This window comes from Drosophila ficusphila, unplaced genomic scaffold (genome assembly GCF_018152265.1).
Source record: "Drosophila ficusphila isolate 14025-0441.05 unplaced genomic scaffold, ASM1815226v1 contig_787, whole genome shotgun sequence".
Classification (NCBI taxonomy): domain Eukaryota; kingdom Metazoa; phylum Arthropoda; class Insecta; order Diptera; family Drosophilidae; genus Drosophila; species Drosophila ficusphila.
Window position 1 is genome coordinate 213,032 of NW_025064732.1, and position 24,924 is coordinate 237,955.

Sequence of the window (24,924 nt, forward strand, 5' to 3'; positions counted from 1 at the left end):
GACTTCAAAGAGATTATGCCTCAAATGTAAACCAATTACCATCACTTCAGATCCCACTCCTTTCAAACGAAATCTTCCCGAGGAAACTGTCAAAAAGTATCTTTCCCCACTTGACTTTCACATTTCAACGCCATCAAGCAACTGTCAACACTTGTCTCACTTCCCCTTATCACCATTTCCCCCCTCCCCAAAATCTCCCCACAATTGCGTATTTTTTTTTAACCGGAGAAGGGGCACTAAAAGTGTCATTCTTCATTTAAAGAGCTAATTTCTATGGTTTTTCGCAAAATCATCATTCGGGAGTGGATTTATTTAGAAGAAAAAACTTTTCGGTTCTTGTGAAATATAACAAACTGACATTTGACATTAAAGTTAAGTGGTGTGTGCCACTGAAAACTGATGCAATCGCTCAAAAGTGAACCATTTAAAAGTTTTGTCATTGATGTTGAGAAGAAAAGTGCCTGCGATTTGATGGAATTCCGAAAGTCTGGTCGCCCAGATTTTCCAGTTAATTTTAAAAGAAAGAGAGCCAGTTGCCTTGAGGGTAATTTAGAGCCATTGTTCTTTTGCTCGTTCTCGCTTTTCCGCCGCACTTTTCCGCCGCACTTTCCCCCACACTTCACCGCCACTTTTTGCTGGCCTTTCTCATCTTCAACAAGCCGCACTAATGAGCGTCATGGCATGCATAATGCAAAGGCCCACCACCCACCGCATAACATCCACCACCCACCGCCCACCGCCTACCGCAAAGTAACATAATCGCTGCTGTCAAGTGCAGCGCTTCGCATGGTGGAAGGAAAAAGATACAAAGATACTTCCTTGTCCAAGTGCCGAGTTGCACAGTCGAGTGCGCACACACCAAACTAATGACAATATCAAATTACAAGCGGAGCAGCTGGAAAATTTGCATGACACACTTAGGCCGAGTCGAGGTACTCAGATACTTGGATACTCGGATACACAGATACTTTAATACCAAGATACCGAGAGTGGAGCAGACGGAAAAAACAGGGAGTGGGTTGGCTTGGCTGGCTGGCTTAAATCCTCAGCGTGTCCACAACTTCAGCTTTGGCTGGCAGTTTGTCAATGACTTGTTTGCCATGCCATTTTCTCCACAGCCATGGCAATTTCTAAAAGACGAGCCAGCAACTTTTGTGCAGAAAATGAAAGTAATTTGCAAAAGCCACGAATCGTCTTCTTTAATCAACACAAAAAGATCGTGTGCTTGGACAGTCAATGGAAGATGTGTTGCACGAAGCACCGCAAAAAAATAAACAAAATAAGCCAAGTATATTTGATTACCTATTCTTTGGGGTTTTCAATTAAATAGGTTGTAAGTAAAAACATTATTTACTTTATGTAACCATTTCGTTGGCAAGACTTTAATTTAACCAAAAAAAAAAATTTAATTTACATGTATTGTCTTAAAAAATGTAGAGTTATTTGTAATGTCTTTTTAAATATGGGCTTAGTGGTCGTTAAAAAAATTTGCTTCCTGATTTATTAGTATTTAATTATTATTTATGCTCTCAAATCACTAGTTATTAAATACTCTTATTTAAAAGGACCAGTTTAGCGGACCATTAAATTTTGTGAACTATTAAGGTAATAACATTTTTCTTAAACCGATCAAATGCAGTGCAATTATGATTGCGGTAAAGTGGCCACTTTTTTTCTCTGTGCAGATACTTGTATGTGAAAGTCGTCGAGGGTCGCATCGGATCGAATCGGAACGGATCGAAGTTGTGGAGGCCAGCTCTCAACGAAAGTGTGTCCAAAGACCAGACTAGACGGCTAATGAAATTAACTCGGACTTGGCGCAGTCGGTTTCCTTGCTTAGCCGCTGAATTGGGACAGCTCTTGGCGCTTAATTGAAATGCTGAGGAGTGTTTATTGACACAGAGATAAGAACCTGACAAATAAGGAAGCCAGTTATGGAGCCAGTTTGCCGATTTCCCGATTAGGTCTGCCAAATGGTCAAATTAATGCGAGATAAGGTCTTGAACTAGTTGGAAGTGGAAACTATACCAGACGAATATTTATTTAATAAATGGGTTTAAGATTTTTCTTTAATATTTCTTGTAATCCTATACTTTATTAATAAACCCCTAAATTTTAGAAAGTTCGTAAATTGCGTGTGAACAAATATAATTAGGCGATCTATAACTTCCGTTTACCAAAATTAATATTGATGAACCTCTCAGAAAATTTGTGAAAACCGGAAGGTGTAACATCATTATTAATCTCTGCTCGTTAAGCCCTCAAAATACATTTTGCAGTTAGATCGAGTTCTCTTCTAACTTGTGAGCCGTAAATAATTGGCCATCAGGGCTCATCAGCACCAACAAATTTCCTCGTTTCTCACGATTTCTGGAGCTTCTGCCTTCGAGTGCATTATAGCATGTGGAGCACCTTTGGCGGGGTATTTTCTTTTCTTTTTTTTTAACTTGCATGCTTGCCGAGCCAACAAATTAACTTCCTGCATAGTTATCTCGGCCCACCCAATTAATCAAAAATCAAAACTGGAAAGCATCAACAAGTTGGGGGTGGAGAGAAAACCTTCACGCGATATATACATATATATCTCGGACCTGGAGAGGTAATGGATTCCCATTGATAGCAGCTCAAGTGCTTCCTCTTGCTGATCAATTGGAATTTCAAGAAGGCATTACTCACGGCGATAAGGTAATCGGAGAACCACAGACTGAACTTAAGGCCAACTGGGGGAATTCTATTAAAAGCTTTCCACTTACTGACGTCACCGGAAGACCAATGTCAAGTGATCAGTGCGAGAACTTACCTAGAAATAGAAGAAATCGGGTAGAAGAATGTCAATATTTTGCTGGAGAACAAATCAAGTGCGAGGAGAAACGAGATAATAAAAAAAGGAAGCCAGATCACCAAGCGGAACCATAATATATATGTATATATACGAGTATAGATATATGCATTCGACTGTGTGGGACATTTAATTGAGTGCGAAATTATTTATATGTTTTTTATTGAGGGTTAGCGAACTCTTTTAGCGAGTCGGGCGTCATAATTACCCGGCAAATGGCTGCTAGAGATGGAACCTTATGGAGATCGTTGCACTTGTCTTTCAAAAGACGCAATTAGCATTAAAATAATGTGATTCGATGCCGAAAGCAAGCTTCCTTTTGTGCGTGTGGCTATGACTTTTCATCTCGTCGGAGTTGTCAGCTTCGATTTCAGATGTCTGCCGAGGATGGATGGATAAACACAGAGCATGTAACATGCAACACATTGACCCTGAGTGGCAACAAAGCGTTGCATTGTTCGCGCCCGATGAGAGAGTGGCGTTTGTAATTGGATGGGGGCTTCGATCCGATGGCGGCTTTCTTAATTAATAGAGGAATTTTGAAAGGCGGAAGTGCCAGACTGAAAACTCCCAAGAAAATAAAGCAGAGGAACCTACTCTATTCTACCTGCTGAAGTCATCTTTTCAGCTCACAAGGTCCAATCATCGCCATAAATAACTCCAAAATAATTCCAGCTGACAGTCGAACATTTTAAATGTCGCCTCTAAAATCGGCCCACAAACAAAAAAAAAAAAAAAACAATCAATAAACAAATACAAAAACCAAACTTGAAATATTTGTCGAGTAATTTTTCCATATTTGGTTGTGCTCCCCAAAAAAAGGTTAAACTATTTTTTTGGTGGCTGTTCAGTGTTCAAACGCGTGGCCAAATAAAAAATCCGAGATCTACTTTAGCGCAAAATTTGTTTAAGATTTTGGTTTTATTTATTTTTTTACTTTGGCCTGGCATGCGAACGAAAACTTATCGTTAGAGTTTTATCTTATCGGGGCTGGTGCAACTTTTTTTTCTACCGATGCAATTTCCAAAGACACAAAATTCTGTGTTAATTGCGTCACCGAGAAGGGGAAATTGTTTCTATATATACACGAGTATTTGAGTTAAAGTGCAGGAAAGTCGGGGGCTGGTGGCTTTATGTAAACTCTTAAGTGATTAAGGTCAGGCCGCTAATTAGCGAGAAGACCAATAAACGAATGTGGGTGAGTTGGGGTGGCTGAAATGGTGAGCCACCCAATCTTCGGTGGCTTTGAAGTGCAACTGCAAATTAAATTTGACCAAATAGTCGGGAGTCCGGAGCTTACTAGAGCTTCGTCATCATCCCGTATTCAGCTGTTGTTCCCCGGGAAACTACTTTGTTCTCCGGCGCCCCATATCGATTTCAATTAAATATTTACAAGCGAGAAACATGTGGCTGGCCAGGGTTTCAATGCAGTTTTTTTTCCTGCACCCCGCCCAAACTGAAGTCATCAAGGTAAACAGAATTAATATCAGTTGAGTTGTGGCTGAATCAACTCCTCTTCTCCGCAATTCGCAATTCGAACGTCAGATGTCGCAGGGAAAAAGGAAAACATTCCGCTGTCATGGCCGAAATGCAACAAAAGCCAGTTGAGCTCTTCTGTGGCCTCAGTTTCGATTCCCCGGGACAATTGCACTCGGGTCAACACAGAGTAACAGAGGAAAAAAAAGGAGAAAAACTGCAGAAGGAATCAAGTGGAAATACCCTGCTGTACCAATATCAATAGCCATGGCCAATCCATTGTTCTCTATATCCAAAGGCAGCTGTCAGATTGTGGAGTTGAATTTCGGGCTTCCATTTTCCTATTTCCGTGTTTTTCCTTCTACAATGTGTTTTAAAAAAAAAAATTGTACTTTCTCTCTATGGAGCTGAATTTTAGTGCCGATTTATATGTGGCATATCTGTAAAGCGAATCGCCAGCGGCCATATATGTGCGGAATATCAAATATGATTTTCAAGCTGGTTTCGGAGAAAAATGGCTTTGAATTGAATTTGATTTTATGTCGCAGCCCTTGGTTGGATCGCCTTTTACTGCACTCCTTCGGCACTCGAGTATAAATTGCCTCTATATAGATTGTGCTGATGCCGCGACTGCATTATGGGGATATTATTTCCCCAACTCCCTTGCTCTTCCTTTGTCTGCCATTTATCTTCCTGCGGCCAAACCTGTTTCCCTCGAAGGCTTTCTGCTCTGCTTTCTGCGCCTTCTGCTCTATAAATCGAATCATGTAATAACATAAAAAGAGGGGCATTTGATTGATATCGCTTAGCCATTTTATGTAAGTCAAATGCTCGAACCGCAGAATTTCATTAACTTACAGCAGCTGCCCGCATATCAAAAAGCAGATGCCATAATTAATAGCCCATGTGGAGTTGGCCGGTTTTTTGTTTTCTTTTTTTTTCCTTTTTGCCATTTTGCGGCGAATATAAATAATAGACAGCCGGCCGTTGGCGAAATTATAATTACAACACTTGCGTGTCTGGATTGCTAATCGAGGATCTGTGATGAGTCGGCCCGACTTTCTGTCTGCCTCTTAAATAAGTTATTTATAAGTTGGGTCTTTATTTTCCTTCAGTTTCTTTATTGGAATTTATTTTCCGAAGGTTTCCTTTGTTATTCAATCAGTGAAAAAATCCTCTGGTTCTGCTGACATCACGCCCATTTAAATGACCCACTTGCTGAGATATAGATTGCCATTCGCCGGGCCTACATTCACTTATCAATCATAATTTCCCCCTATTCACTCCAGTTAGATAAACAGCAGCTCTCTAACCACTCGATAAATCGAGCATTTTCCACCATTTCTGATCAAATGAGATGAGTTGTGATGTGTGTGTTTTGCCGCCGTTCTTGTCTTTTGACTCTCCATTAAGTTGGCTCAGACAACAACAACTGACGGCTAGTTTTTCTTCTCGGTTTCGCTGGCGGCCAAAAAGCCAAAACGTCAAGCGTCGCAGATCTCGAAATGAAATTGAAAATTACAGTGTGGAGCGGGCAGACAGAATTGGAGATGGGAGCTTCAAGTTGGGCATGGTATGGTTTGGTATGGTATGGTATAGCAGATCGTGGATCGTGGATCGTTGTTGGGTTGTAACTGGCCATCGGAAACCGGTTCGTTGGTGGTGCGCATGCGCCGGAAAACCTGTCCATCGATTCGCTCTGCCCCAAAGCCATGAAGACAATATAATGGCTCGAAGAGTCGCAGCCGCAGAGCCAGAGTCCAATGGCGCATCAATTATGTTAATGAAGCTCCAACTGTGACTTGATATTGAAAAAAAAAAATACAAAAAAACAAAACACACAGTTGTACTGGTTTTTTTTTTATTTCGAAAATATAGCGGCCGGCTTGGATTTGGCTTCAGCCGGTTTTCCTTTGTTTATTCTCTGTCCGCCTAAATGTCAGCTGCTGAACAATGAACCACAAATGACAAGAACCACTGGGATCCTAAAATGCAATTTGCATACAGCGACCTTTGCCTACACCTTCACGCTTTTCAGTTTCCCCTCCCCCAGAAAAAAAAACTTGGTTTCTTGGCATCATTTCTCGTTTAGAGCGCCGTAGCTTAAAGATACTTTTTCGACCCTGAGCTGCTCTATCTTAACGCTTATGACATGCCGCACGTAGCTGACATTAAATAGCTGTCCGCTTCAGGAGCTTGTAAATATTTTCTGTAAGCCATTTCCCAAAGTTGCACAAAATGCCATGCAAAATGTCAAACTAAATTTGTTGTGGTGTTGTTTGCACAGCATGAAAATACTTTTATATTGTATAGTAAAATAAGTATAGTAAACAAGTGGGGTGCATATAAAAAGCGGGGTGGAAAAATGGGGTTGAAAATGTTTGGAGCTTTTAATGGGGAGATGGAGTAGGGGATAGTAAAAACTATATGTCATTTTTACTAGCTAAAAAGTTGGGCAAAGAGCAAGTCAAATTTTGCTTGCATATAAAAATAAATTTCATTTAAAGTTCTATAAAATGTTTAAAGTTTATTAGCTCTTCTAATTTTTTTGTAGATTTATTTCTATTGCAATTTTAACACTTTTATATCTTTTAGTTGATCTCCACTGTAGCTCCCTTGCATATTACCACATCAACATGGCTAACCCCTGTGATTCCCAACTTTGCATGCACCATAAAGTTATGCTTACTGAATTTGTGGTGCACTTGTCCCTTTTTTTGCATTGTGGGGTTGCTTTGGCAAAGTCAATTGCTGCTATTTTGCCATGTCGTTGCTTTATGAAGATTATTATTATGATTATGATTATTGCATTCATGATTTTTTTTTGCAGCTCGACACTGGTTTTAATGCAACGCTGAGCTTCAAAGTGTTTTAGATGCATTAAAAATTCGCCACGGGGGGCAGAAATCATTGTGGAATATTTTGCTAGAGAAACGAAACGCTTAAGCTATTGTGTAACGAAACCAAAGTCAAAGATCCATGAAACCATTAGCGAAATACGAAATTAACGTAGTAAATTAAGGCTTAAAATAGTCGATTGAAATTGGTGGAAAGTGACATAAAACGAATGTAACAAACTCAAAGCGAATGTTCAGCTAGTTTCTACATTTTGAGAGAGCCAAGAACCAAAACCAAGTCAATCCAAAACCATGCCAGTAAACTCTATATTTTATCTAGGAATCTAGGATCTAGAAATTATCGAAATTATCGTACCATATCGGGCCTGAAGTACACCTGTTGCGTATACATAGAGCTTTTCAGGGAGGACGTCTTATCCGGGAATAGAATGCATTTCCCCGCCGATGAGATGTTCGCTGTTGTTGTTGTTGCTGTTGTTGCATTGGGTGTCATGTTTGGATGATGGGCCACGCCCACGCCCACATCGGTTTTCTGGGCGGTCAGGCTGCTCGTTGAGTTTACTTTGGAGGCGTGCGAAAGGCGTTTCATGTGTGTCCACATCTGATGCCAGGGCGCCGTTTCTTTCTAAATTGTTTTGCGTTTTCCCGATCGTTGTTCATTGGGGTTTTTCATTTGTTTTTTTTTTTTCGGGGGAGTATTTGTAGTTGTTGTGTTGTTTGGTTTTGTGAGGGGAAAAGGTAGAAACGCGGGGCGGGTTTGAGTAAATATTTTTTCGGTATATTGTTTTGTTTGCGGTTATGTAAGAGAAAGGTTTGGTTTTGTTTGCAGTTTTTGTGTGGGAACGAAAAAACAGAAATAAATGGGAATTTGATTGTCAATTAAATTGTTGCCAATTTTCGAATATAGAAAAAGTAAAATGTAAAGATATTGTTATATTTTGCGTAAGCAATAAAAGTTGTATTTGGTAAAACTAGACTTAAAATGGTTTAACAATTTTTGAAACTTTTTAAAAGGGTTGAGTTCGATTGGGAAAATGTATAATTTGTCAATATTTTCTTTGTGGTGATATACTTATTGGTATTTTATTATAATATTTCAAAGAAAACTTGGGTTCTAAATGATACTAATTAGGTTAAAGGTGCTTCAAGTTATTTTTTCATGATTTTTGTTTCATTTTTGAATTAATTTTACTTGAAATATCACTTTTGACGACAAAAATGACAATATTAAAGCATAGACTATGATTTATTAATTTGAATATGACATAGGTGTAGGCTTTTAACACAGAGTACTATAAGTTATGTAAAGTCCACACGCACTTGTCACCCATTTAGCACTCAGCACCCCCCTTCCACTTCACAGTAATTGCCTCCCCCACTCACTCCACCCACCAACTATGATGTCATACGAAGCCAAACGCGCTACCAATTTTAATTCTATTTGCCTTGGCTGTGTTTTATTTTGCAGCGGGTGTAAGTACCAGGGTATGATGTCAACTTCTGGCCAATGGTTGGCGGCTCATTGCCGCCGGCGCTGAGTTTTTAAAAATCTAGAATTCCCTGATAAGAAGCGAGGAACGTTAAACTAGACGACATCGTTTGATAAGCTTTCGAAATTAATATAGCTATTTTCTGTGATACGGTTGACTAATTTGCTCCAAGAGAGAAATAAAATTCCTAAGAAACTTTATGAGCACAGTTGTTGAGGTAGGTGAACTATTAATAGGGTTGAAGTAATCGATCCATTTAAATGAGTCACTAAGATGATGGTGTATATAAAATACAAATAGAGTTTCTTTGGAAACTTTAAGATATTTTAAAGGAACAATCATTTCTTAGATTTTTTGATAAAAATATATATTTAAAACAATAATTTCCTTTGAAATATATAACAAATGCATTCGTTTTTGGTTCTTACTTGTCCAGTAAAACTTTTCTACATTATATAGGTGACTAGACGGTAACTACCGATGATGAATGACTGTTATCCACAAACAGCCATAAAATACCGCCCCACACGACTTAACTTAATGATGTGTGAGTGCAGCACTCCTTGGTCCTATTATGCCATTAAAAGCTCGTAAAAAACAAAGTCTAGGCTGGACAACACACCTTCCTCCACACCATCATCATCATCATGGTCATTATCTTGATCAACGCAATTTGCGCTGGAGGTCCCAATGCATTAAGAGTTCGTGCCCTTGTTGAAAAATGCGGTTATGGTTAGGGGGTCGCTTGCCGAGTATCCAACAAACCCTTCTTTTCAAATGAAACCCCCTTATGTACCACACACAATCTACACACACACACACCTTCCACGCAGCTCGCACTAATCAAATGAAAACAATTTCCGTTTGTCATGCAAACAGTTGCTGCAACAACCCCCAAAAAAAAGAGTAAAGTGCAACAGCAACCATAACAAGTGGAGAACGGAAGCAATGAAAATGGTCAGCCCACGATAGCCCCTCAGTTTGAATTTGTGGATAAACCGAAAAAAAAACATGCAGAGAAAACAGAATTGCCATATTTTTACTTAAATATAATATTTATTGTTGTATTGAAATTCGAAAGCTTCAAACAAAATGTATTTGTCTATACAACATTTTTTGGAAAAAAAAGTATTTTATTTTATAAACATAAACCATTAAATATATATTATTTGTAAGACAATTTAACGGTTATATTTTGTAAACTGCATTTATAAATAAAATGCTTCGAAATAATTTGTTGAACAAGAATTAATTTAAATGAGAATTCAAGAATTCATTAAATTTACAAAATTAAATTTATAATATTCCTGCCTGAAAACCCAAATAAAAATTGAATTTAATTCTACTAATATAGCTACAGATTTTTCTTAGTGTAACTGCGTGTGTTCGTATGTGTGATTGGGTTTGGGTCTCCGTTTTAGGTTGCCCCATTCGGGGGCACATGTATGGTATAGTGCGACTGTTGTTTGCATTGTTGCTGTTGCCATGACCCCTGTCTTTATTGCAGTTCTCTCTGTGTGTTTCTCTCTTTATAGTATAAACAATTCATTAAAACGGGAAATGGCAATTATAAAGAAATTATACACAATGAGCAATGGATAATTTTTCTTGTTCCAAATGGGCGATGGGGGCGTGTCGGCCGGCGGCCTAAGTAGATGTTGCATATTTCAGCGATGTTTTGCGAATATTTAATGCGAAGACAGGCTTTAAGTGAGGCAAGTGCATGTGGAACCCCCCACAAAGTTGCAGAAACTTGGGAAACAAATGCCTGCCCGACTCACGCATTCGACTTGCCACAGAAATCGTAGCGAAAACAAAAGCAAAAAACTGATTGCAATGCGGCTGTGTCTTCCACATCGCCATCAACTTCATCATCATCGTCTTCGGATGCATCTCGTTGCCTCGCCTCGTTTAACTTAAGGGGGCGTGGCAAGGGGGAGGGCTGAGGGCGCTTAACTCAATTGCATATGCAACATTTCGCAGCAACAAACTGCAATCTTGACTGTGCCGGCATGCAACATGTTGATGTAATATGCAAATTGTATGCAGTCGCCATTGTCTCCGTGGATTTCCTAAGAAACTTTTCTCCTTCTCGCAGATTGCTGTCGTCGCGAAAATGAGGAAGCTGGAAAAGCGGGATGCCAGAAGCCTTCGACCATGGAAATGCCTGTCAGATGATCTGGGAAACTCAGCTGAAAATGCAGTTCTAACTCATCGTAATGGAAGAAAAACACGGAAATTTATGCGCTCTACAAATTGGTGAACCTTGAAGCTACGTCAATGCAATCTGCTAAAGTATGTCACATTTTCTCCAAGGTCTCAAACTATTTTCTTTTGTATTTTATAATTAAAAAGATGTTAACCAACTTTTTAAATTGCCCTCTTATATCATTGTAGAAAAAAGAAAATTAAAAAAGCAAATACCTAAGTTTAAATAAACTCATTGGAAAACAGTATTTATTTTTAGTTATCATAATTCATGTAAACAGTTTTCTTTGTTTACTATAAAATTTATTTATGAAAAGGAAAGTGCCAGCCTTAAAGAAAGAATATAAGTCTACCATATGTTTTTTAATGCTTTTTCCGTATGTGAAATAAAGTGTTATGTTGTTAGCCCGCAACAAATTGAACCATTTGCTGCTTAACAAATTTTTCTGATCTTCGGCCGAGGTCAGCCCTTTCACACTCTCTTTTTTGATCCCACCCACAATACCCCTTTCTGTCCACAAACAGAATCAATTTAAAAGTTGCTCTACATTATGCCATCTCCACGCACTTAATGCAATCTATCAAAATGCATTAAGACAAAAGGAGAATAAATATTGCAGCTGTTGTAAACTAAAGAAAAAAGTTTACAGAAGTTTTTGAATTTAATTTAAATAACATTTATGAAAAAGAGCAAACGTCAACTTTTTATGAACTTAATGAAATTTATAAAAGTTTTTATTTATTTATTCATTGTACGAATAAAAACATTTACAAATATTGTTTTTTTTTGTTCAGTGTGTTTTTTTCTGCTGTTGAATTTAGTGGGTCACTGTGCAGCAGCTTAATTGTGATATATCACTTTACACAATCGGAGGGGGAAAACCAAATTGAGATATGTAAAACAAAAAACAAGAACGCAACTTCAAAACGTTCCGACAGATCCAATGAAAGCAGAAGCCACAAAATATTAAATGCAATTGCTCAGACAAAAAAAATTTAACCCAAAAATTAGCTTTAAGGCAGGGCCCTTTCCCCCGCTCCCCCAGAAAATCCGCTGAAGGAAAACATTTTTCCATTGGCATTTCCTTTTTGCATTTGTGATTTGCTCCCCTTTTACCCCAATTCGCTGGCGAAAATTGCACTTCTGTGTGCCATTTGGTTTTTCTGCCTTGACTGGAAAATTCCCTCGCGTAGCTGGCAGCAGCTGCCCCACCACCCACTACACCACCCCGCCACCCAACCGCCCCCCCTTCCACCCATTTCGAAGAGCCTATCAAAGCTACACAGCCTCCTCTGCCCCAAAACGCCCATCCCCCTTTTATTTGCATTAAGCCCGGCCATTTATTTGTATATTTTATTGTGAAGCATATTTTCCGCTAAAGTTTTCTTCTCTTTTTCGCCTTTATGAATGAAAAAATCGAGGGGTTGTCAGTTGTGGAGCCAAGGGGGCAGAGGAGGTGGTGCTTTGGGTGTGTGGTTGGGTGGGGTTGAATGAAATGATTTTCTCTGTATTATTTTTCGTCTCATTTTTATTTTTACGCATTTCTTGCGTGTCGTCTTTGCAACGCTTTTGTGTCTTTTCAGCTCTTTCTCAGTCGTTTTGGTCCCCCCAAAAATTCAGTTGTTTAGTTTACTTTTAGTTTATCCGAGGGGTTTTTTTGTTTTGTTCGGAGGGGTTTTGCTCTATTTTCTTGAGCGATAAGAGTAAAATATATATGTGTGTATGCGTCGCTCACTTGTCTCACGATTTATTCAACGATTTTCGGGTCTTGCGTGTATGAAGGCAATTCCAACGAGCAAATGGCCAAACGACTCAAATTACCCGGCTGCAGTTTGGCTTAACCCCACGGAAATTCTGTTTTCTATTTATTTACCTTTCGGCGGTTACTAGGTCTACTGTTATTGTTGTTCTTCTACTACAGTCTCCCCTTTCACGAAGCGAGTTTGTGGGCTGTTTCTATTTTTGGACGAATTTATGGTTGGCTAATTGAAGGAAAGGGTTAGATCTTTTTTTTTGTGAAGATTGGAAGTGCTTACGCATGTTTGGTACTTTTTGAGAAGGTCAGTGAAAGGAGTTGTAGGAATACCTCTTTATTGATATAATATTTACGTAAATAAGCATTGAAATTAATTGATGAATCAGTCAATGATCATTCAATTGATTATATCATTTCTGGTTACTGCTACTTTATGAGTCACATTTTAATACTTCACCATTTGACCGATCCTATAAAAACTGTGCCCCCTTAAATCTTACCCTTCTCATTTCGAATAAAGATCTTTCTCTGCACCCACTTTTTCCTCTATATTACGAAAACTGAATCATCCAAGGTCCGAAACTCGAGCCGACACATCAAACCATTCAACACCGAAACTCTCGCGTTTACTGACCATTTCTAAGGCCTCTCTGCGCATTCAGGCATGTAAAACACAAAACCATGTACTTTTCATTTATCATTCTATTTTTTTGCTAGATTTTTTGTAATTTGTTTGCGAAAACACTGTGCCCAACACAGCATTCTCACATATTCGCGTGGAATGTGTGCCGTTAAATTGAATTGCGCGCCAAAAGAGCAGCAAAATAAATTGACATTGAATGTACAATTTATTGAAATTGTTTACGTGGGTCCAAACCATCGTTGGGTCGTTATGAAAAATAAAATTGCCAAGCTGGAAAAAATTGAAAGAGTCTTCCGCCCGGGTTGTGATTTCTCCTCTCGGGCTCTTTTCACTGGAACCACCTTTCTGCTCCAGATGAGCAAAGAGATTTGGCCCTTCTGCAACTGCAGCCGAGTGCAACGAGCCGGTGCAAGATGGACATGGTCTATACCGCTGTGGGTCAAACATATATCTCACAGAGTGCGGCGCACGTAGCAAAGCTTTTGCTGGCTTTCTGGCTTTCTGGCTGTTGTTTTTAAGGCTCCTCTTGTATTTGCTGGTTTTCAGTTTTCAGTTTTCAGTTTCCAGTTACCAGTTACCGGGTTTTGTCTGCCTCACTTTTGCTCATATTTCGCATGGCCAACTAACGGGCCGCGTTGTCTTTGGGCCAATGCCTTTTTAAGTGTGACTAATTATGACTCGGCAGTCGGACACTTGAGGTGTTATTTTCTTGTCGCGAGTTCAACGATCTAAGGGGCTTAACCCTTGTAAAGAAAAAAAAAAGGGGCTGACCCCAAATCGTTTTTCAGGCCTCTTGCGCAACTTGTATCGATTTCGTGAGTCAAATCCTGCAAGATTTAGGAGACCAAAAGGCGCCAGCTATTGAAGGAGTACAGAAAAGAAAAAGGAATGCCACAACCAAAGAAAGTTGCGCAAATATTTTGACTGCAGTTTCCCAGGAGGGAAAAAAGGGGAGGCCCTGCTGAAATTATGCAGGCAATTTGGCCCGAAAACTCTTACGTACAATTTGTTACCAGATGACAAGAGGGCGGCTTGGATGGAGGGAGGTAAAAGCCCTGACTGAATCAGGTAATCAGTCTTGACTTGGCTTGTGAGGGCTGCTGGCTAAGGGCCAAACAGAATTGATGATGTGACATAAGAGCTAAAAGCAGAACTTGGCCCGAACTCGCAGGAAGTTACTCAAGATAATCGAAGCACTAAATGTGATCGAATATAAGTATTTCACAGATACTATCTCTTTATCCATTTCCATTCATTCTCAGGTAAAGACCTCCACTACACATCATAGATAAGAACTCACTAAAATCGTATCTACATTTCGTGTTAGCTCTTTTGCTATCTGCCAGCGTAACACTGTTATTGTCTGGCTAATAGATATATATGTATTTCGCAATTCATTATCTCAGTTTATGTTTTCAACCATGAACAGAGGCCGGCTACCTGAGAACCAGGTTCTAAGCTACCTGGACAGGCAGCAGGGGCCAAGCAACCCAACTCCGTTTCCATTTCCATGTATGCAAAGATACCCAGGAAAGCAGTAAGCTTTAAAGAAATAAAAATGAGCAGAGCCTAAAGAGGCTTTTGCCAGATGATGAGACCCCAGTCAAGATAAAAACCGCCAGCGATAAGAGCGTTAACAAAATAATAACAAAATAAAAAGCATTTACATATAGCCAGAAGGTCGTGTTCGGACAGCCGAGTGGAGTTTCTCCGCCCCGCAGGAAAGATGGCCAGTCAGTCACCTACAGCCCAAAGGAGCGGACTTGGGCCATTAGTGAAATGGCCCTGTCAAGAACTGCGGCCTCGCCAGCAAAAAAATGTGTATATGGCTTATTTGGTTTAGGCCTTCTTGCACTCCGTCCACCGAACGTCTGTTCTATTTGCCTTTTCCTCTTTCAGCGCGCTCCATTCGGTTTTAGTAGAAGGTAGCCACTAATTTGCAGCATCAAGAAGGCATTCGTTTTGGTTATGGACCAAATCTAATAAGAGCTTTATGGGAATGGAGGATATCGGATGTCTAGAAAAACACTAATGGTAGCACTTGGATTTACATTCACAAGGATTTGGTTGGGCTTTAAAAAGTCCTGCTGATGTTTAAATATATAAATACGCTTAAGAAAAGTGTACAAAAAAGAAAACGAGGCTGGAACTTTAATTTGTTAAAAGGCTAAATATAAATAGCCGAATATTATATATCCTAGCCAATAGAGAAACTAGAAGATTATCTTTTTTTTCGTTTTTTGTTGATCTAAAATAATTTACATTTGGTCTAACGATTGAATTTAAGAGGCTTTTTAATGATGTAAACTTTAAAAACGTGTCATTTAAAGAATTTCTGCAGTTTAAATTAAATTTCTTCTTGGCCATTTAAAAGATTTCGGTTTTGTATGATGTAAGCTCTTTAAAAGGTGGATCCCAGAACATTTAAAAAATTTCTACGGCCCGAATGAAGACCCTCCTTAACCATTTATCAAGCTCTCAAGGTATTCGAGAATTATTTGACGAAAAATTTCAATAAATTAAGAGATAAAAATATATGTTTCGAACGAGATTGCCGAGATGCTTTCAGATGGATCGTGGCGATAGTGAAGTCTCGTACTTGGGCCTTCATTATCACGTAGGCTCTTCTCGATCCCCCCACCGCGTCCCTCTTAATTGTAATTTATATTCTACGAGTATGTGGACCAGTACACTGAGAAAAAATTATTTTAGGTTTTTTGTTCCCTAAAAAATAATTTTTATTTTTTCGACCTTCTTGATCTTGAAAAGTTACTATTACAAAACATTTGCGTTATATCGCAAAGGAAAAAGTAGTCAACTATACAAAATTATAAAAAAGTCATAAATTGTTGGTAGATATCATTACAGGGATAATTTAAAACTTCAATATCACACAACAAATACTTTCATATTGAATTTATAATAAAAAAATTATTTAAAATTTAAAAATTATGTGTAATGAATGAGATAATGGTTATATATTTCATTGTGTGACAATCAGTTTTAAATATTTTGAATTTAAATGTATATGCAATAACAACATATAAAAAATTTGGGATATCACTTTAACCCTGAATCAGAGTTATAAACTGACTATGTGATTTAAAAAATATGTTTAGGGCTTTAATTTTATTTTCAGTGTGCAGAGTGTGCTGGACGCTCACCTTGGGATCCAAAATGCTGCGCTCCAGGCTGTCCTCACGATTCATGGTTGTGGCGGTGCTGCCGGTGCCGGTGCTGCTGCCGCCCCCTCCCCCGCTCCCACTGCCGTTGCCATTGCCATTACCGCCCCCCTCCCGCTGGCTGCTGCGCTCCCGTTCCCGCTCCCGCTCCTGCTGCTCCAGCCGCAGACGAGCCCGCTCCACGCGCGCCAGCGTCGGACTGTCCAGAATGGAGGGAGCTCGCGAGGGGGGGACGCGAATTGTTCGCCGCGTTCGTGTGCAACTGCTGCAATTGCTGTTGCAGCTGCTGTTGCTGCTGCTGCTGCTGGTGGTGGAGCGTCTCGAGCGTGGCACTGTTGTTGGAGGAGGTCGATCCGGGTGTGGGCGTGGCCGAGGACGATGAGTTGGTCATGGTGGCCGTCGATGTTGTGGAAATTGATGTGGTGTGCATGAGCATTTTCCGGTTTTTTATTTTATTTTATTTCTTAGCCTAGGTGGAAGGTTTTCCTTTTGTTTTTAAGTTGGATCGTTGTTTAAAGCGGTAACTTAACTGCAACGCTTTTTTAATTATTTACGAGGGGAATGTTGCACTTATCGAGTTGACTGTGGGTAGAAAATCGAAGGGAGGTTTCCATTAGGTTTTGGTTTGAGAACAGGGAACTTTTCATAAATAAATAAAGAGTTCATTGCGTTTTGTTTAGGGTTTTAAAAATTTAAGTGGGTTGCGGGTTTCCATTTGTTTTTATGAATCATTGTGTTGGTTTAGTTTGAAAGCTTCTCGGATATATTTTATTGCTTGCAATAATCACTTGAGTTTATTGACTTGTGTACTAATCAGCAAAGTTGTAAATGCAAAAGTAAATGTTATTTTTAAGTGATATATGCTTCCAAGGCTATTTAGATAATTTTTTATAGAGTGATTATGCTAACTTTAGTGGAAAATCTGAACGTTTATCTAACGGATTTTGCCCTAACAGCATAAACCTTTTTAAGCCACCTCAGTTCAGAGCTCAGTTTTTCAGCTAGAACCCCTTGACACCTTTTGTTATTTATGTCTCCCTCAATTGCATTTCTTATCACGGCTATCCATTCCGCTCACTTAATTTATGACTGCTCTATCTGTCCGCTGGCAGCCGCCAATTTCGGCTTGTTATTATTGCCATTTTCCTTTCAGCAATCCGCAGAGGAGTGCAGCCAAGAAATAGCGCAAAAAAAATGAAGCCTAACGAGAAATAAAAACTAAACTAAAACCAACAAGAGCAACAAGAGCGCAGTCAATAATTTTCACAAAACTGGTTTTCTTTTTCGGGTTTTTCGGTCTGGGCAGGTCTCAAAAGTCTGTTGCAGGTAGTTTTTACTTTCGCACAATAAACACTGCGTGGATGGGCTGGGTGAATTTCGATGGGGTGGGGGGTAACTGCAAAGTGCAATCCGAAAGATACAAATGTATCTTTTGGCATTCGCACCGATACTCGAGCACTTTTCAAGCTGTTTATTGGCCCGATCAGTTTTGTTTGCTGACGTTGGTCGGGCATATTATTTATATTTATATTTTCTTGGCGCGTTGCTTTCGCATATGCAATGCCAAACACGTTTGTTTTGATATTTCCGCTGACATATTAATTCTTGATTTTGATTTCGATGGTAATTGGTTTCTTGCTTTGTTGCACATACTTCTACTGATTTAGATTGAATTAGTTGGCAGCGCGTCGCGTCGCATTTCTTTGCGGTTTCTCGAGTGGTCGTGGTTTGGCTAATTGAAAAAACCAATTTTGTTTGGCCAAAATTTTGTTTTCAAATTGACTTGGTCGCGCAAAGCAAACGAGCGACCGAATTGCGAAGGCGAACTGTCCACGCGAGCTGCCCGTTGATGACTGACTGCCGCAAAGAAAACTGGTTTTCCCTCGAGTTCCGTGCATCGGCATGCGGGTGTCGCTTCGAACATGTTCGAAAGGCGCACAGTGGTATTTAAGTATTTTATTTTATTTTTTTTTCAAATTGAATTCAGAATAAGCAAAAGAGTGTTCTGAAACTAGAACACAGACCTTAGCATGTGTGTTTTTATCCGCTTTACCAGAAAAAACAAATGAAATTGTATTCCAATTAATTTCGAATAAATAATAAATTATACTTTTTATCGGTATATTGATTAATTGTTTGCATACATATTTAAAAATATTATTGGGAGGAAAATAAATGAACATAAATAAAACATTGCTTTCCTGAAAAATAAAAACGCAACGAACTAATAAACATTTTTTTTAACTTAAAGTATGAGTACCTCGCGTTTTATTATTATTATTTTAAAAATAACTAAAGTATTTATTTCCGGTTGGATAATAAATACATTTCAATAGTTTTTTTGTTTGCTTACTTACTGTAGATTTTGTCCCACTATGAGAGGTTCGAGTTGCTTAAAAATTTCCCAGTGTTTTGATTTGGTCGTTTACTCACCAGTGCAATTCCCAAAAATTATTAAAAACTCATCGTAAGTTACCTGGAAATTCTTAACGTAATCTCTTTTAATAGAGGCTAAACTTGAAAGTTTATAAAACATTTTATACAACATGACTAATTTTAAGAAATGTGATATGTGTAATCACTACAGTTTTTTTTTAAAAGGTGTTTTATTCTATTTGTTCTAAATGAGCAAAACAAATTTACAACTTAATTTATTGAATTGAATACGATTACTTTTAGAATAATGGTCATAATAGTGTTGACTTGGGAACTTATATTTATTTCCCAAAACAAACTGACTTGCAACCTCATATCGAACACAATCCAACAGCCAAGAAATTCCTTCACATAAGAGGAATAAAATATTATTGACGTGATGTATGCGAATATGGTAGATAAAGTCTAAAGAGTTAAACCACAAATATGACGATCAGATTAACAAATATAAATATTTTTCCTACGTTGCATATAATTCTTTAGTTTTTTTGTTTTAAATTGTTTTTTCTTAGGGATTGAAAAGATTAATTCCCCTTTGATTCCCTTGCGTCGGTGGCTGTGGAAAACAGGTTGTTCCCTTGGCTTTGTACTGGGGATTTATAGGCTTACTGTCTCTCCGCAAACGAACCACAAATTGTTGCATGCTGGCCCAGTTCAATGTCCCAAAATCTGTAGAGAATCGTATGAACTGCGTTAATTTTTTTTTTTTCTTGAAAAAAATAATCGAACACTCGAAAATGAAGGCGAAAGCGAATGGCACTTGACTCATTGTATCATTGAGGAGAAATTACCATAAGATGAGTCTAGATGTGGACTCATCGGGTCTAAGAGTTGTCTGGGGTTCCATCTCCCCACCAAAAAGATGATTCATATTAACGGATTTCACACACTGACACACATGTGTGTGTATTTTTTTTGGAATGCGAATCACGCAATTATGCAAATCACCGGCAAATCGCTATCTGTCTTTAGTTTGCGCCAAACTCGAAGACGAAACGTGCCATTTCAGAAAGATCTATGGAGGCCCTCTATAAGTTTTTGGCTACTCTTCAGTTTTAGTTTTCAATTACCAAATCGACACGCCATTCATGGGACTCCAAATCTTTTTTTGTTGGGTGGGGTTCTTCGGTCTGGCGCCAGGCATAATTTTTTAATTTCGGATATAAATGCGATGAAAATTTGTCGTGTCTCGCGGATCGCTTCTTATGTTTTTATGTTTTATGGTTTTTTGGGGGATTCTGAGAATTTGACATGTTGTTCGGTCGCATTTGAAATGGATTTTATTTTTGATTTTGTGTCTGGCGACCGTCACAAGTGGTTTGATAACTTTATTGACTGTGTGTTTCCAATGCTCCCCTGTCTGCCTTTCGTGTAATTTGTTGTGATTATCGGATCATGATTGGTGGCTTGAGAAATATGATCGGGGGAATGAGAGACAAAAGTTCTTCTAAAACGTATATGTGGAAATTCTTTCAGGGACTTTTGTGTCTATCATATCTTATCTTTGTAGGATTAAAAGAACAGAGGTAAATGGAGGGGGCAATTAAGTTATATCTTCATGTTAGAAGTTTGCTCCCCGAACTTTATAATAAATATCTCTTAGGTGATTCATTAGATCTGTCAGTCCTATAAATACAAATAAGGTAAGTAATCTGTTTGTGCTATATGTTGTTTACCATTCATCATTCACTAATTTAATCACTGGGGAGGTCTTATAAACTCAACTGGCTTCTTTGCAGTCCCATGCTTATCTAATCGGAATATATACACACATTTAATAGACCCCTAAGTGTGCCATTTGTGGTGTCTTTTTATAATCATTCAAATGTTTCTCCGGCTTTCTATAGCTTCTACTCCGCCATAGAAGGCGGCATTCGGTCTTGGGTTTTTGCTTTTCTGGTTCTGTGCCGCATTTCCGTTCCGTATTGGAAAAAGCTTCGTTTTAATGATTTTTTTGTTCTAACATTTTCAATGGTTTATCAAAATGCCGGCGACGCCGTTTCGTCTAGTCGCCATTTAAGACTAAAGTTTCTTCTGTTCCTCCTCGGCTTTGTTTGCCTCTCTTTCTATGCGGACTTCCGTCCCCCTTTCTCCTGGGAGCTTTGCCCGATACTTCTCTATGCATATCGGCTTGGCCATATCTTTAGTATGCATTCGACGCATTCGAGAACTTTTTTCCCCTTTTTATCGCAAACTTTGGCAGGGCAGGAAAAGGCGCGTTCGGACTTTGTGTTGCGCTCTTTTTCCTCTTTTTTCCATCACATTTTATTCAATTGTATGGGTTTGTGAAGATTTGTCATATGTTTTGTATGCACTGCATAAAACAATGCAAAAGTGACATTTCCTCAACTCGCCTTTCGCTCTTATCAGCTGTAGAAGAAAACCAGATGGATTCAACATGCTGGTTGCTGGATGCCGATTACTGATGTCACTTCTTTTTTGTTTTTTTCTTTCTGATTTAGTTGTGTCTGTCTGTTTGTAATTCAGCTGACTGGTCTTCCGATAAGCTCCACTACCGAAGTGATAAGATGGCAAGAGAAATGTGGAGGAGCAAACTGCAAACTGATTACTAACTGACGATTCATGATGTGCTGCAAATGATGCAAGAAATACTCTTTTTATAGATGAATAGTTTGATTTTACCAATGAAAGTGATAATGTTATTCAGATAAAATACAGTTTTCTTTAACAACATTATTATTGTTCAATTAAATTAAACATTTCAAATCAACTATAAATTAATTTCTTCATTACTGCAGAGTAATTCTTGTTCACTATCATTCCATTTTATAAACATTTCATAGGCAGTTTGCATATTTTTCCGATTGCGGATTACATCTCGCTTGGCTGATGGCTTGTTTTCAAAACAGTCAACCATAAATCACTGATAAAACGTCGAAGTGTGCATAAAGTACCACTCCATTTATATTAATTTATGTGGCTATTGTTGCGGTGGCGATTGTGCATTTTTCTCTGAGCGCACTTGTAAATCAGTTTCCGCAGATCGCTCGTTTCCAGGCACTGACCACGGGCAATTAGTCAACGTGCGGCGCTTGTAATAGAAACTAATAGCCGGGGTCGCATTCCCAATTTCAATTCCATTCCCATTCCCATTTTAATTCCCCATTAAGTCATTCCGAAAACACGCATTCCCTTCTAACAACTTGAAAGAGACCGTCGCATCGGGGGTTCGGCCACTTTTAATTAGCTGTGTAAATTGGTCAACGAAAATTAAATTAATTAATCTAAGCGATGTTAATAACTTTATCGGCGTTGACAACTTTATTGGTCATCAACTTGGAGCTCGCCTTTTGATTGCGAGTTGTGACGAGAACAGATTAAATAGTGGAGCATTTAAGATGAGGGAACATTTAAAAAAATTAAATAAGCGGTCGCTGAACTCCGAAGATCAACTTAAATATAATATCTAGATACCTTTTATATAAAATTGAGATACATGTAAAAACTGTTTTGGACTACTAACTAACTACTTAAAAACTGTGCAAATGAGGCTTATGTTTGATAATTAAAAGATTTCTTTTTAAAAAATGTTTACTATTTGTATTAGAGTAACTTAAATGGACGCGTATTTTTCTACGATACCTTATGTTTTAATATCGTCAGAATGAATAACTTATTTTTGTTAGTTGTTTGGTACTTAACTTAAACTATAATACGTTGAACTAAAGCAGTATTTATATTATCTTAAAGTTCCCTTCACGGTTCGCTGAGTTTAAACCACAATAAACTGGATTCCCATATATGTAGTTTCAGCCTTGACTTTAACTTCTGCTTAACTCCTTTGGCACTCTATTCCATCAGCTGGCATACCAATTCACATTCCTCGGCCGACTACCTGAATACTTTGGCTCACAGGTAGCTAAAATCCTCTCAATGAAAACGCTCATAATCTTATTAGAATTCGATTTCGGTACGAGAATCGTTTGAATTCGGACAGAGAAAAGGTATCCCATTCCCCTGCCATCTCATTTCATTAAAATGGTTTCGATGTTTGCCGGTATTTCTTTTGTCCCTCTGAAATTGACGCCCGCCTGTCTATCGCATCTTTTCAATAATAATTTGGGTTTTATTTAACGGCCAGGGAAATACAAAAAATAAAACCGCCTGGCCAATGACTTTTTTGTGAAGGTGGCTGAGTCATGACGTTGAATTCGGGGAAAAGACACCGATGAAGATGGGATCTGCGATGATACACAGCCACCAGGACAAATTGATGGGGCTTTTTAAATGACTGATTAATCGCTCGAATAAAAGCCACCAATTTTTTATTTTTTAACCTATAAATTCGCCTTGTATTGCGGTTTCAATTGCCATTTTTGAGCAAAGGAACTATAAATTCCGAATTTTCATTGCATACTTTTAAGTGGCCATAAATATTCGATGACAAACAGACGCAGAGATGCACTTTTAGGCTTCCTCCACACAAATATAATATCCCGCCGAGGAATATCAGATAAAACGAAAACTTTAGAACGTGATAGTGTTGCACCGACTTTTTGGGGGCGTGGCAGGGGCTGGGGCGCGTGCCTAAGTGCCGCTTGTCTAGACTGCTCGCTCAGCCAGCAAATGTCAAATGAAATAAATTTCTATTCGCCTCGCAGCGAGCAAGGTAAATATTAGTGAGTAATTGAAAAGGCTTTCCAGGAGAGCTCTGAGGAAAAGCGAAGCAACTCCTGCTAAACGTCAGTCATTGTTGTTTGATGTGGTGTATTTTCGGTGGGAAAAGCAGAAAACTTAAAGAACGAGGGAAAGCCTTTGACTGAGTCCAGGATTTCCCAGACCTGACTGCATTGGGATTTAACGAGGCAAATCACAAGGAGTAAACAGGAGGATTGAGGTAATAATTGTAATTGAATAGGGAATGCACTTTCTGTAAAAAAAGTTACTTATAAAATCGCGTTTAACCTTTTTTCTATATAGATATCATTTATTCTATGACAACAACAATAAAATCAATACCAATAATTAAAAAAAAAAGTATATCGAATTATTGTTTTGAATGAATTTAAAACAATCTTATAAAATTTTGTATTGATATATTTCATGGAGTGTAATAATCAATATACCTTTACTTACTTTTCCTTGATTTGTATAGAGTATTTGAAAAGAAAACCTTGAAAGTACCATTTCCTTCCATCTTGAGGAAATCCTTTTCTCCCTTAATTTTTTTGGTTTTCATCTTCACTTCCCTTTTCATAAGCAAGCCCCGAGCCATCATTCAACGGCCTCTGCCCCATTTGGCGTTAATTAGTTTGGCAAGGCTGCGGGCGTGTGACTTTCACCAATCATTTACAACAGCAGCACCCCGTTTTCCACACCCTTTCCTCTTCACCCAACAGCTCATCGGAAAATCCAACAATTCTCGCGTATTTTTTCCTCGCAGCCAAAACAATTTTCATTAACAGTCAGTCGACGTCATCGACAGTTGCTGACATGCCTTTCACCCAATCCACTTCTGACCTTATGGAACCCCAATCCTGATCCCCTTTTCGTGTCGCTTCTCTGATTACACATTTTAACGCCATTTTTGGCGCAACTTTTCTCTTCTGACTTGCCCGTTAAACCCTTTAGGCCACTGAAAGAGGAAAAAAAGTTTTTCCCCTTCTTTGGGCGAACAGAAAATGAAAAGAATCTCAATGAAGGGTTAACAAGGAAAATTTGATTTATTTGATGAGTTTCTCTGTTTGCCGGAGAAGAAGCATTTAATGAGCATGAAAATGAACTTGCCAAAGGTTGTTTTTGACTGGCTAGGAATGGCCAAAACAGAAACTAGGAAAAGTTCGCTAGAACAACTTTGAAACTGTAATTAATCAGGAAAGTAAAAATTAAATGAGTAGTGAAATGATATTGGAAATTGTTAACAATTCGATTTAATAAAGAAAGGAGAAAATACGTTTTCACAAGAAATTTAATGAAGCACAAGCTTTTAAAGACAATCTGAGCGTAAAATGTTGTTCTTTGTTTGCTTTTGTAGATTTTGAAGACACATATATTTTCTTTTTTATTTGTTTTAT

General features: G+C 38.5%; 1 protein-coding gene across 1 annotated transcript in view; it reads right to left on the reverse strand.

Annotated features, from left to right (window-relative positions):
- Positions 1 to 18,301, reverse strand: part of LOC108093462 — a 43,297-nt gene extending 24,996 nt beyond the window's left edge. Inside the window, 4 exon segments of the mRNA XM_017193538.2 lie at positions 7,529 to 7,798; positions 16,436 to 16,684; positions 16,686 to 17,035; positions 18,107 to 18,301. Coding sequence (XP_017049027.1) covers positions 7,529 to 7,798; positions 16,436 to 16,684; positions 16,686 to 16,889 — 723 coding nt within the window. The 5' untranslated portion in view covers positions 16,890 to 17,035; positions 18,107 to 18,301.
- Positions 18,302 to 24,924: the final 6,623 nt, after the last annotated feature.